This window comes from Micropterus salmoides, unplaced genomic scaffold (assembly GCF_014851395.1).
Source record: "Micropterus salmoides isolate LMB-PRFRI ecotype aquatic unplaced genomic scaffold, ASM1485139v1 Ms_hic_scaffold_1, whole genome shotgun sequence".
Lineage (NCBI taxonomy): Eukaryota > Metazoa > Chordata > Actinopteri > Centrarchiformes > Centrarchidae > Micropterus > Micropterus salmoides.
In genome coordinates, this window is record NW_024040040.1 from 8,429,278 (window position 1) to 8,441,564 (window position 12,287).

The 12,287-nt window shown below is 41.3% G+C and overlaps 1 protein-coding gene across 2 annotated transcripts in view; it reads right to left on the bottom strand.

Moving 5' to 3' along the window:
• Window positions 1-12,287, bottom strand: part of kcnh7 (potassium channel, voltage gated eag related subfamily H, member 7) — a 67,016-nt gene that overhangs the window by 5,331 nt on the left and 49,398 nt on the right. The window contains exons 10-14 of one of the 2 annotated variants that reach the window (XM_038716621.1): window positions 11,806-12,049; window positions 9,388-9,587; window positions 8,507-8,579; window positions 4,403-4,678; window positions 2,811-2,967 (exon numbers count right to left, since the gene is read on the bottom strand). In XM_038716621.1, the coding sequence (XP_038572549.1) occupies window positions 2,811-2,967; window positions 4,403-4,678; window positions 8,507-8,579; window positions 9,388-9,587; window positions 11,806-12,049 (950 nt within the window). Of the gene's footprint in view, window positions 1-2,810; window positions 2,968-4,402; window positions 4,679-8,506; window positions 8,580-9,387; window positions 9,588-11,805; window positions 12,059-12,287 lie in introns of both variants that reach the window. The other variant, XM_038716612.1, reaches the window with a different exon arrangement.

Consider the following 12,287-nt stretch of genomic DNA (forward strand, 5'->3'; position numbering starts at 1 on the left):
GGGTGGCTGTCAGCCCTATAATTTATATGATAGATAACATCTTGTGCCCCACTTTTCTCAGGAACAAAAACAGTAGTCAAACAGAACGTAAGGACACAGGATCAATTTGATACATCAGGTCTGAAAATGTATTTAATCCGTTAAAAACATTGTATACCATGTTTCTCCTCTTTAGTGTCACAAAGGGTTATTAAAAAAGGACGGTGGATGCATGGTCAATACTAATACGAAACACTAGGGGGAGGCTCAAACCTTACAACTGCAGATGGTTTACATTGAGTATTACAGCAGCCCTATGCTTCTGAAATGCAAATCTTAAATTCCATTAAAATTTCTGTATTTCATGCAAAATCTAGTACAGACGCTTGTCAAGCAAAATGTAGTTAAAGTTATTAAAATTACAAGTACTAATTCTGCAGAAAAATGGCCTCAGTGACCGATATCAAATGTCTTTGCCGATATACAGCATACACATATATACTGTATATGGTCATTGTTAATACTGATCTATTAGGATTTAAGCAGCATTGTAGCTGGTTGGAGTGAAGCTACTTTACTAACAGTACATAAAGTAGTTCATTTAATCTGTAGTGGAGTAGAAGTATAACAGAAAAATCGTACTTTAAGCTAGAGTAGGTAATGTATTTCGGAACCATGTATTTGTATTATCTGTTGAAATTGTCTTTACATCCCGACAGCAATCAATAAATCAAATGCTCTTGAGAAAAATCTGTGGCTGTCGCAGGTTAAAAGCTGGTCTACTTGCCCGTCTACCTACCTGCGTGCAGTTTGCTAGTGCACTCACTGCGCATAAAAATGTATTCTGTGGGAGTGGCGTTGGAGGGAGGACTGAAGGGAGGATTTAGGATTTTGACTCTAGCTGTCTCTTGCTAGTTTCTCCAACGTAACCTACTCCAGCTTTAAATACAGTACTTGATCAAATGTACTGTGTGTGATGATTGTTGGAGCATGCAAAGAAATTTCAGTAAGAACAGATAGAGTAATAAAGTATCTTGTATATATGATAAGGCTTTAATATTTGTTGGAAAGCAGGTACCAAAATACAGCTCAACCTGCACTGTGTGTCATTACCTAATACTGCAAGTTACATCATGTCATGGAGTGTCTGAGAGGGTTAATAGCCTCTTCTCTCTATACACTACTTTTTTCAGTCCATCGGCAAAAAAAGTCAGAAAGAGCAAACAGAACGAGCTGAGCAGTGTAGAGGGGAAAACCTCCTTGTCACTTTGCCAGGTGCCTGTTGTTCTTTAGAGGACAATAAGTGGTAATAAACACTTTGGCTCTAGCCTGTTTCTGTAAAATGAGAGTTTGTGGTGCAGCGGCCATGCCTGCCGCCTCAGACAAATTCTCGCTCAATCTAGCACAAATGGATGAATAATGACCAGCTGTGGGGAGACTCACTGGCATGATCCCACATTTCCACTGGGAGGGAAAAGTTAGATCAGTGTGCAGCCTCCTGAAGAAACTTGTCTTGCTAAATAGTTCTTTACCTCGCATCATTAGATCCCAGTGTATTAAGTCGTGAAGGACAACTTTTCCTCCATAACTGCACCAAAACTCTGCAACTTCACCAAGACATCCACCATCTCAACCTCGCAGGATGACGTCAGGAGTCTTCGCAATGTGTCTGCATCTCGTGGCTGCGTGCTATAAATAGACAGCCGCTGACTGTCTGCCTCCCCCCTCATCTGCATCAGAGCACCACCAGCTGAGAATCACGTGAGCTGCTCACACAGTCTGCTCTCTGCATCAACACAGTTGCAGCGGGTGTTTGGCCCAAAATGTCGCCAATTATAGGCAGAACTGCGTGGTGGTTGTATTGCACGCTGGGCTTTGAAAGATGACTTTGTTGAAATGAAGTTAAAGAAAACTAAAAAGCCTCTAATGGGAAACTGAGCCAAACGGGATCCCATAGGTGTCTTCAGTTATCTAAAAGGTCAACAGCTTCATCTCTAATAGACATTTTATGTATCGGACTTCAACCTAAAGTTTGAAAATATGTTTTCATTATCATTCATTTTATCCAGGTTTATTTGATATTGAAAATTTAAACTTGCACTGCACTCCTATGAGACTACCAGACTCGCAACAGTTTAAAAAAAAGAAAAGAAGCTCAAATTGACACATTTTTACTACACATTCTTCTTCCTTATCAAAAACTTGGCGTCTACATTAACGACAACTCGTCTGGCTGCAGTTCTGTCGGAGATTCTGGTGTGTTATGCTAGCAGTGGCTAATGTAGCCTCTTGCCTCGAGCAGAGATGAGCAGAGCTCCGCAGAGGTCTGTGAGCTCACTTCTTTCTGATTTCATACCCATTTTCAAACTTGTAGTCCGACGCTGATTTAACTCAAGGACATTTATCATCAGTCTTCACACAGCTTCCTCTGGAGACAAAGCTTTATACAACTTTCTTTTGTCTTTTTTGTTTTTTTTTAAACATATGCAATAATACTCCAATGCCACATGATTATTATGATATCCTTTAAAACAATATGATAGGGTCTAAGATAAAGCCAGGTATGGATTATATCCTAATATAAAAGGATTGTAAATAGAGCACAGATCACTAGCTTCTCCATCTTAACAGTTACTGTATGTTTCACCTCGGATGCATCAGATGTGTCCCTGGATGTTAATAAGCCAGAGAGCATTTTAAAGTATTTAGTCTAAGTAGCGTGTGATGTTCAGTGTTTCCACTCATGTAGCTGCCACTCTGACCAGAAATCAACAGGTTTAAGTGAATGCACTTTGGTTTTACATGACCAACATGTTATTTCCTCTCCACACCTGTTGAGGTGCTGCTGCAGCAGGTCCAGCCGTTGCTCCACCTCTCCGTAGGTGAGGTCTGTGTCGCTGTCCTCTCCCGCTGGCGTCTCTCGACACTGGGCTGACTCTTCTGCACCCTCGCTGGGACGCTGACGCACCCACTCCTCTGCATGGAGCTCTGGAGGGAGAGACGTGTGCAAACAGACGTGAACACACACACACAGGGTAAATGATCTGTGTTATTAGAACAGCGCCTCGGGGGAAGCATCTTTCGGTGTTGTGCTTTCTCATCATTTAGTTTTACTAAGCTCTGATCAGCTTACCGCCTCCTGAATCCTAACATCTCTCCTACAGAGGGAAGCACACATCTGACCCTGGTTAACAAATCACACCCTCAGTGGGATTTGTGTTCCCCTTCTTTTGGTTTTCTGCAAGTGATGGCTGGAGATTAAATTACATTTCCAGTATGTGGTTATCGCCGGGCTGTTTATGGGAATCAATATCACTCCGCTCTACTGTGGCAGAAATCCTCTTATGGCTGCAACAGCTGAATCATGGGATATTACTATTAAATCAACACACTGACACAATTTTGGCATCTTACTTGGCAGTTAAAATACAGGGAAGTCCTGTAGTAAAGGTTATTGTTATGTTAATGTGTGTGTGTGTGCGCAGGAGCTTGGTCACACTGGAGGATTTTGTCTCGGTTTAAGCCGGCTGTACAGTGGCTTCTTCTGACAGGAGATCACGCGAGGTCGGGCTGCAGACACAAACTGGTGTGTTTGCTCAACATGTAGCAGCAGGCAGACTGTGAAAGTGAGGATTTCTCTCTGAGCTTGCCAGGGATCTCGATCCCAGATGCAGCTCAGTCGAGCCTGCCGCTCCCACTGTCTAAACTGCACTATAATCCACAGGAGTATTTGATAACTTTCTTGTTTTGTCTGGGTGTCACGGCGCTGAATCTAGTCTTCATTGGAGCTGAATAAATAATTAAAACCACAATTGCATTTATCGCTAAGATAAAGATTTAAATGTGACCCAACTCACCAGTCATAGTAATGTCATCAACATGATTTTACCTACCGTTTCCTGTAAATCCTTCATTTGGTCATGACCTACGATCAAGAGGGGTGACCCCGGGCCAGTAGCTGGATATAATCCTCTTATGTTTTATTAGTGAGTGCGTTTTAGGTTTTACCATAATGACACATAATCCTTGTTTAGATTTATAATAGGTGTGACATTCCTCCTTTGGGGCTTAGGGATTTTTTTTTTTGGGTGGGTGGGGGGGGTTCTAAATTAACTTCTGAGCCAATTAATATTCTGGAGTAAAACTTTAGAGGACAAGCAGAAAAATTTACAGGAAATTTCATGTTTAAACAAGTCAGCGATTGGCTTAATACAGATTTAATTGAAAGCCTTCGTCTCCTCAGTGTTATTTTATCTCAGTTTGTTGATGTTTAGGCAAAAATAGAAAAATCTGTTTAGGGTAAACAGCCTTTTGAAGCCGCTTCTTTTTTTCCTTGAACCAAAAATAAATCCCTTGTTACTAAATAAAAGTGAGAATTAAAAACTACTGTAGGAATAAATCAGGTGTCTGGTTCTGTCATCACCTTTATATGTCTGGGTCTGCACATCGTCTCCAGCCTGTGCGTCTGGAGTACTGCTTAGCCCGAGGCCCAGGGTGTGGTCCCTAACCACCGGGTAGCCGAGCACACCAGAACACAAGGGCCTCTGCTCCTCCTCCTCCTCCCTGCCTTCCTCCTCCTCCTCCTCCTCCTCTCCTTCCTCGGCGACCTCTCTCCTCTCCTCAGCTGCTGAGGCGGTGTAGATCTGCCTCCCTTGCTTGGTGTTGCAGTAGGTGGCCACTGGCTCCTTGTTGTGGGAACCTACAGGGAGAAATGGTAATCAGGAAATCTGCTGGGGGAACACAGACTTCTCTGATTAGACTTCCTCACTTCCTCCGGGGATGTCATGGTTGTCTCATTATCTTTGACAACAGGTAGCGAGAGTGTTTTGCTTTGGTGTTGAAGTGAGGACAAACAATTTAGCAGTGCTCCTTTTATGCTTTAATTTACTAGAGATGTTATGTAATTGACACTTACACACACACTAAAAGTGTGTTTACAAGTCAAGCATGATGATAATGTAGAAGAGTAATGCTCCTGTTCACTGAGCAGCTCGTCAGCTCTCCATCTTCACACCTGATGGACTGAGGCAGGATACGCCAGCTGCTGGACTGTGAAATGGTTAGGCACATTCTTTGTCTTCACTTGTGTTATATTGGGAGATGGTGTGGAGATGCTGTATTCAGACAGCCTGTAACCATGGTGACCAATTTGATTTGCCTGAATCGAAGCCAAACTGCTGAGTGCTGCTGTCCCAAGTCTTTAGAAATGTCCCAAGAAATTACAACTGTTTCCACAGTGCGGGTCGCTCTCACTCAAACATGTCATGGCAGGGCAGGTGTTGTTTCCCAATAGTGTTAACTGATGTGAAGAGAGCACACAGGTCCTGAGGGGTGTTTTATAAAAAGGAGGCAAAGAAATAGACGGTTTATTGTAGGGATGGGTATCGCTACTCGGTAACTTTATGGTACTGACCGAAACAGCCCGGTATCGAGTAGAATCCAAATGTCTCCAGTCAAAGCAGTACTTCTAGACACCTAGGCCTACTTTTTGTAACCAAATCGCACAAAAAATGTCTATTTGTATGGTTTTGCTTGCAGCCAAAACATGCAAGCAAAACACCGAAGGAAAGAGAAGAGAATGCCCCCCCCCCCCACCCCCACCTTATGTACCTGCACCATAAACTGCCAAAAAAAAAAAATAGAAATAACAAAAAAATAGGTGTGCACGTGCTCAGTCTATGCGTGATCTTAACAGCCGCTCACCTTCAGCTGCGGTCTCAGGCATGTTTGTCACTGTTGCAAGTTTATCACCACAAGCTTGGCTTTCCATTGGTTTCATTTAACATTTTGATTTGCTATTCACATCACTTGTCACTGATCGATCGCTGCGTTCCATCACATCAATTACAACGCTTGTGGCGCAGCAGCAATCAGCTGATTTTACTCCCGGAGCCTCCGGCTGCATCTGCGGCTGTTCAGGTGTAGTTGGGTTTGTTCGGCTGGACGTGCAGCCTCTTTTTTCTAAACTATTTCACTCCTCAGATATAAAATAACTCCTAAGCTGTAGTCTTTCCCCTTATAGGCTAATACCAGTGAGGGTGACCTAATTAGGATGAGGAGGATCTGATACAATTTACCAATACTTTTTATTTAGCAATTATTTGAAACAAGAAAAATTAAATGGATAACCTTGCTTGTCCATAGCAATAAAAATAATAAGCTACTAATAAACTACTATGGCTTCAAAAGATAGAAGAAGAAGGTATTGGTATCCGAAGATTTTAAATGATACCCAACCCTAGTTTATTGGGAGGAGTCTGTGTTGAATGAGCCTAAAAAAAAAAACAACAAAAAAACAAAACTACAAAACTGAACCACGCTTAACAGAACAAAATGACAAACAGTTGCTGTTCCTCAGAACCAAAGGTTTGCTTTCATTTGTATTTTTAATTACATCACAACCGTCAAATGTTGGAAACACTGTTTAATCACCCTCCGATTGACTGTTCACCCCTCTTATATTTTTAACTGACTGATTTCTGGGTGTCTGTATCTTTAAAATTTTATTTGAGAGACATCAATACTGCTGCTATGACGCTACAGCCTTGTCAATGTTGTTTTATTAGTTTTATTGTAATTGCAGTGCATTCAAGAGCACATATGGTGACTGGAACACAGTGCAGATACCTTAGAGTGGAAATAATGACAGCAGGTTTTAAGTACAAAACAACTGCAGCACATGTCCAAGTGTTGATAAATTTGACATGTACTGAAAATAGACACGTTTTAACAGTGCAGCATTAACGAAGTAACCCTAGGTATCAATTTGTTAAATTGATTGTAACATTTTTTAGACCTGAGGTGAAGCTAAGCCTGAAGAGGGGGAGAGGTTTCCATTGTAACTTAGGTCAGACACGGACGAGGGCAGTTTAAGGTTTACAAATGTTGATACTAAAACACTGACTTCCAGGCGTCTTAATAACCTTTTCCTCCAAATGGGTAGATAAATAATGGGATGTAATCAATTTAACATTCTGATTTTTTTGCTCCATTTTGCATATACAGTAAATACTGCACATCGGACTGCCAGAGCTTGTTAATCTTTTGAGTCACAGCCTCCTTCCCAGCGTTTTAAAATAGCTCAGCTGTTGATGTTTTATCCGCAAAATACATTACGAAGCAAACACTGCTGAGTCACATTTTAAGATATCATGTGACTATTTACAAAGTGAAATACAGTAGAATTAAGTCAGAAATAGTGTCGGACTGATGATCATATAAACTGCTTCACCCAACTCATTGTCCTTAGGGCTGGGCAATAATAATAATTATCGCAATATAATGTTTCTTGATAACAATATAATAAATGTTCAATATATCGTCAATAAATACTTGCTTGAATTCATTTGAATCACAAACAAATTAGCACCTAATTTTTCTATTAAAATATTTTGTTGAAAAAAAGAGGCCTGAAAAAAGATTAACTAATATTTGTTGAAAAAGACAATAGTTTTGAATCTTCTAACTCAGATTTGTGAAGTGATCCACTGTTTGGCATCAAGCGTCACCTTCTGTCCATAAAGAAAAGTTTAACCACATAATTAACCATCTGGTTTCTTCAATTTTCACTCAGGAGCAAAAATCTGCCTTTAAACTTGAAAGAAATAATGATTTGACATTTATCGTGATAATTATCAATATCAAATGATATGAAATGTTTTTACCGTGATAACATTTTTGGTCACATCGCCCAGCCCTAATTGTACTAGTTAGAACTTCACACTATCTGCCTCTGGCTGCAGCTTTGTGGTCCTGTGTGTTCACATGGTGCTGCTCTGCTCCCTTCAGACAACAATGGGATTTCCTGGAGAAGTCAATTCTTGATTTGTTTCTTCACTGTGACTCGCTCAGCTGTTTCAGACCAATGAGGCCAGTAATGTGGTTATCTGAGAGTGTATTTATTAATCACCACATCACAAGTTCAAGTTAAAAAAAACAAACAAACTTCGATCTATATTAACCATCACACAGCCCTTTAACACCTTGTGCTTCTGCACATACATTAACCAAAACAGCAGGTGAAGATGCCCACAGTTTGTGCCCCCAAGACCTAATGCATAACAATTGTCATTATACGATTAAAATAGGAATCAATAAGTGAACGTTAGAGCATAAAACAGAATGGCATTGAAAAGGAGACATCCCAGAGCCTTTTCACAGATATCAAAGCAAATTTGTTATGACACATTTCACTTCATATCTTTTGACCTCAGTGGTGTTTTTACACTTAAGTGCAAATAGGCGTTATTCTTATATAATGTGTTAGGATCCTAATTATTGTCTGAACAATAAATTACACTTGACAGATGGTTCACATCACTGCTACACACTGAAATTAAATCATTGCCCTACACCTGTGCACAGAGAAAGGGTGGAGCATTACCTATGAGGTCTTGTTTTGTGGGGCCTGTCGTACTCTGATCAAAGTGCAGGGAGACAGAAATGAGCAATATGGGTGGGGTTTTTCCATTTAAAAACTAAACATGGTTTTATGATTTAAAAGCACATTAGTGATGTTGTGCCTTACCCGTGGAGGATTTCCTTCGGTAGGACACACGCCTTTGACACTCATCCTTATTAGAATCAGTTGCGTACGTCATCTGTGAAAGAAACCATGTATGGTCAGATTGAACCATGTAAAATATATGACACACGCTGGCGTACTGATTTATACGAACAAAAATCTATTTGGTGTAAGTGACTAACTTTGCGCTAGAGCCACAGTCTTAAAGTATGAAATGAATAGCATGGATTCAAGAAATAAATCCTTCATTTAAGACTAACATTTCCTTGACTAAGCAACATAAACTACTGCCAGTCTTGTTGAAGCACCGTGTATATCCTGTTTTTGATGTAATCGTAGCAGAACCTTCTCGTGTTCTGTCTCCCTCTCTTCTTTCCAATTCTCTAAATAAAATAACAGAAGGTCAACAGAAAGTGCACGTCCCGCTGTTTTGAGATAAATAAAACAACAGACTAATTCTCGTTTTGCAACAGGCCTTCTACATCTTTCCACTACACTGAATTCATCATAATTACAGCCTACATCATGTCCGTAATGTCCACCCCACCCTTAGTACTTGACTAATACCCTTTATTCTCTCGCTCTTGGAAGATTAAAGAAAAATTAGCCTTCATCCTGTCATTTCCACAACCATGGATACATTGAAGCACTAAAGAGAATTAAAAAAAAAGTAATTCATCCAATCAATCCAATTAAATGGACATGGCAGGCATATAGTACAAGGAATAGATAGTTTGATTCAAGTTAATGGTCTCTAAAAGGAGCTTTCTTACTATACTGTAAAACAGAATTACTAAGATTGATTTTATATAAAAGCCTTCCATCCATTTCACCGCTTCCTAAACAGAGACAAGAATTAGTGGTGGCGCCTCCATGCCGATTACCTTGTCATCACGGAGGTTAAAAGTCAGCTCCAGGTTTGTGAGGAAGAGGTCGGCAAACTCTGGATACATGTCCAGCACCTCCAGAATCTCCTCCCTCTGAATGGTGTGGAGGTCACAGTAGCTCAGCGCCCGCACGTCTGCACAAGATTTCCCCGGCTTGGCGTACAGGTGTATCATCTCGCCGAAAATGTCGTTCTTGCCTATGAAAGAAACAGGCGGAGGGAGGGCGGCAAGCAATCAAACATAAGTAACCGACCCCTGTAAGCTAATTAAGCTGTAAGCCTTTCCCCTCATCTACTCTTAGAAGTGGCAACTTTAGTGGATATTATTTAATTCAGTTACTGGGAGAACACGTCGGTGGACAATTTGTAGTATAGTATGAGATGATCTACAAAGAGGAGGGCCACCTGGAAGAGAGGTACAAGAATGTTAGAGTCTAAAAGGCATCACGGGGATCTAAAAAGGGATTTACACAATGCCAGTCGGCCGGATGGAAGTCACGCAGGCCAAACATTCCTGTCTCCGTTTACTGAGTAATGACCTACATGGGATCGCCGCAGGGTTTACTATGCTTGCTTCAGTGGAGTATGTGTCTGCAGTCAGGGATTATGGTGCCCCAAAGTGTTCAACTTTGCATAAATTAATAAATAATTATGAAATAATTACATGAATAAATTGACTAAAACATGTACATGGAACTACAATTTGTGAAATTACTTTTCTTGAAATCATGGTGCTTGCAGAGATCATGAGCCAATTTAAAAATACTTACATCAAAATTGTGATCATGCTATTACCGTAGGCGTCAGCATTTTCCTGCATCGTGTAATGTAGTGCTATACATGACCACATGACAATGGTGTATAGGCACGACGGTGTGAAAATTGAGCCATCAGCAGTTCTCTTGCTATAGCAGAGAAAATGTGCTGAGCTTTGTGTAACCTACAACTTCAACATCCATGCTTCTTACTCATCATGACCCTATTGTGTCACTGGTTTTTCGCCAGACCTTATTGGCTGTATGAGAAACAAATGCATAGAAGGACACACCGGCCAGCTGCTGGGATGAGAAGAAGAATGGAGAGATGAGATTTACTGTGATAACATTTGGATGCCGTTGATGATGCCAGTGGCTCCTGTCATCAAGCAATGCATCGCACCACACTTCCTTTCTCCCTCTGTCACCGCATTTCTCTCCTGGATTCCTCACTCTGCCCCCTTTCTTTTACTCTCCTTTTCTGTCTCTCCCATCGCTTGTCTTTCCTTTCTACCCCGCCCACTCGTTCCGCTCTCCATCCCTCCCTGCTTCTATTGTCGTCTATCTCTATTTGAAAGCAATCATGCTGTCTTTTTTTTTTTTTTTAAACCAACACAGATCCTCTGTTACGCTTGTCCCACCATGTGTCCTCCCCCACTCTTTTCTGTCCTCTCCCGTTATCCGAGGCTCGACTGTGAGGCAGCAGCAATCACAATGTTCTTTGAAGTAAGTTATTCCAACAAACCCAATAGGGATCACAGCTGCCAACCTGCCATATCACAGCACAGCGGAGCTATGTTCATTTAGTCGGTCGGTTCATTTACAGTAACAGAGAAGAGTTCAGGCAAAGCTAACCAGGCTGGAATGACAGGACTATCGGACGTGCTCTTCTCTTCTGTTTTTGAAGGGTTTTGGAGCTCAAACACTGTCTCAACAACAGAACTGACAGGACTAATTAGAAATGTTTAGACGTTCTGTGTACAGCAACGCCGACTGAATGTCAGTGTGTTTCTACACTACGAGGGTGCGCTACATCATATCAGCACTGACATTCCTTGCATCCTCAGACCTGATATCCTACAGCCAGACAAGATAATGAATGCCTTTTTACTAGTCTGTGTGCAGCAGAAGGTATGTAGCGGGCCTAGCTTACAGTAGCTTAATTGGTGAGATCTAATGTCAAGGTGAGGGGGTGGGGGGCACCTACATGAACCTTGGTAAACTACATAGCCTATTTTTATGCATAAATGTTTCAATGCAATTTACTGTTCTACATATAGTAAATTAATAAAATTAAACAAACAATTAAAGAGTTTGAGAAGATCTATAGCACTATGTCATATATGAAGGCAATGTAACTCCAGCTCTAGCTTATAGACATAAGAAGGGAATCCATAAGTTTGATTCTGGGCAGGTAGGTAAAATACAAAGTAAATTATACTTCAAAGGAAGATTATGATGTAATATTTGTGTTACATTGATTGGGTTATGGTTTCCTGATGCCTCTACGTCTGGTTGTTGAAAGAGCTCAAAAAACATCAGACTTCTTAATTCCTATACAAGTGTTGACACTAACCCCACAATTGAATGCTGATGAACTCATGAGGTCCTAACAAACTACTGAATCACAGAAGCTTTCATGAGGTGCACAGTAGACCCACCCAGGATGGCTACTACAACGTCATCTTTCAGGATTTCAATGGAGCCGCGGGAGACAAAGTAGAGCGCAGTGAGAACGTCTCCGCTGTGGACTAGGGTGTCTCCAGGCGGCGCATGGGTGGTCTTGAACCTCATGGCCAGGGCCCGGAGGCAGCCCTTTGTGGCTCCACGGAACGCCTTACAGCCCTCCAGGAGGACCTTATTGAGGTGGAGGCAGATATCTGCCTGCAGGCACTCTGGGAAACCCTTCAGGACCTGAGAGTGAAACACGGGTTAAAGCAAGACATGATTATGGTCAGATGTGATGTGGAAGTATTATTTTTAAAAGCAGTCACTGCTTTGATATGCAGAGACTTATAATGTGTGTTGAATTTTGGTTTGGGGTGAAGTTGCAGGTCAAATCGACTGAATTTCCAGAGAGATTTGATACAATTGCCACTTGTGTTCTTTCCTTCTTCTCAAATCCTATTATACCCTGCAGTAG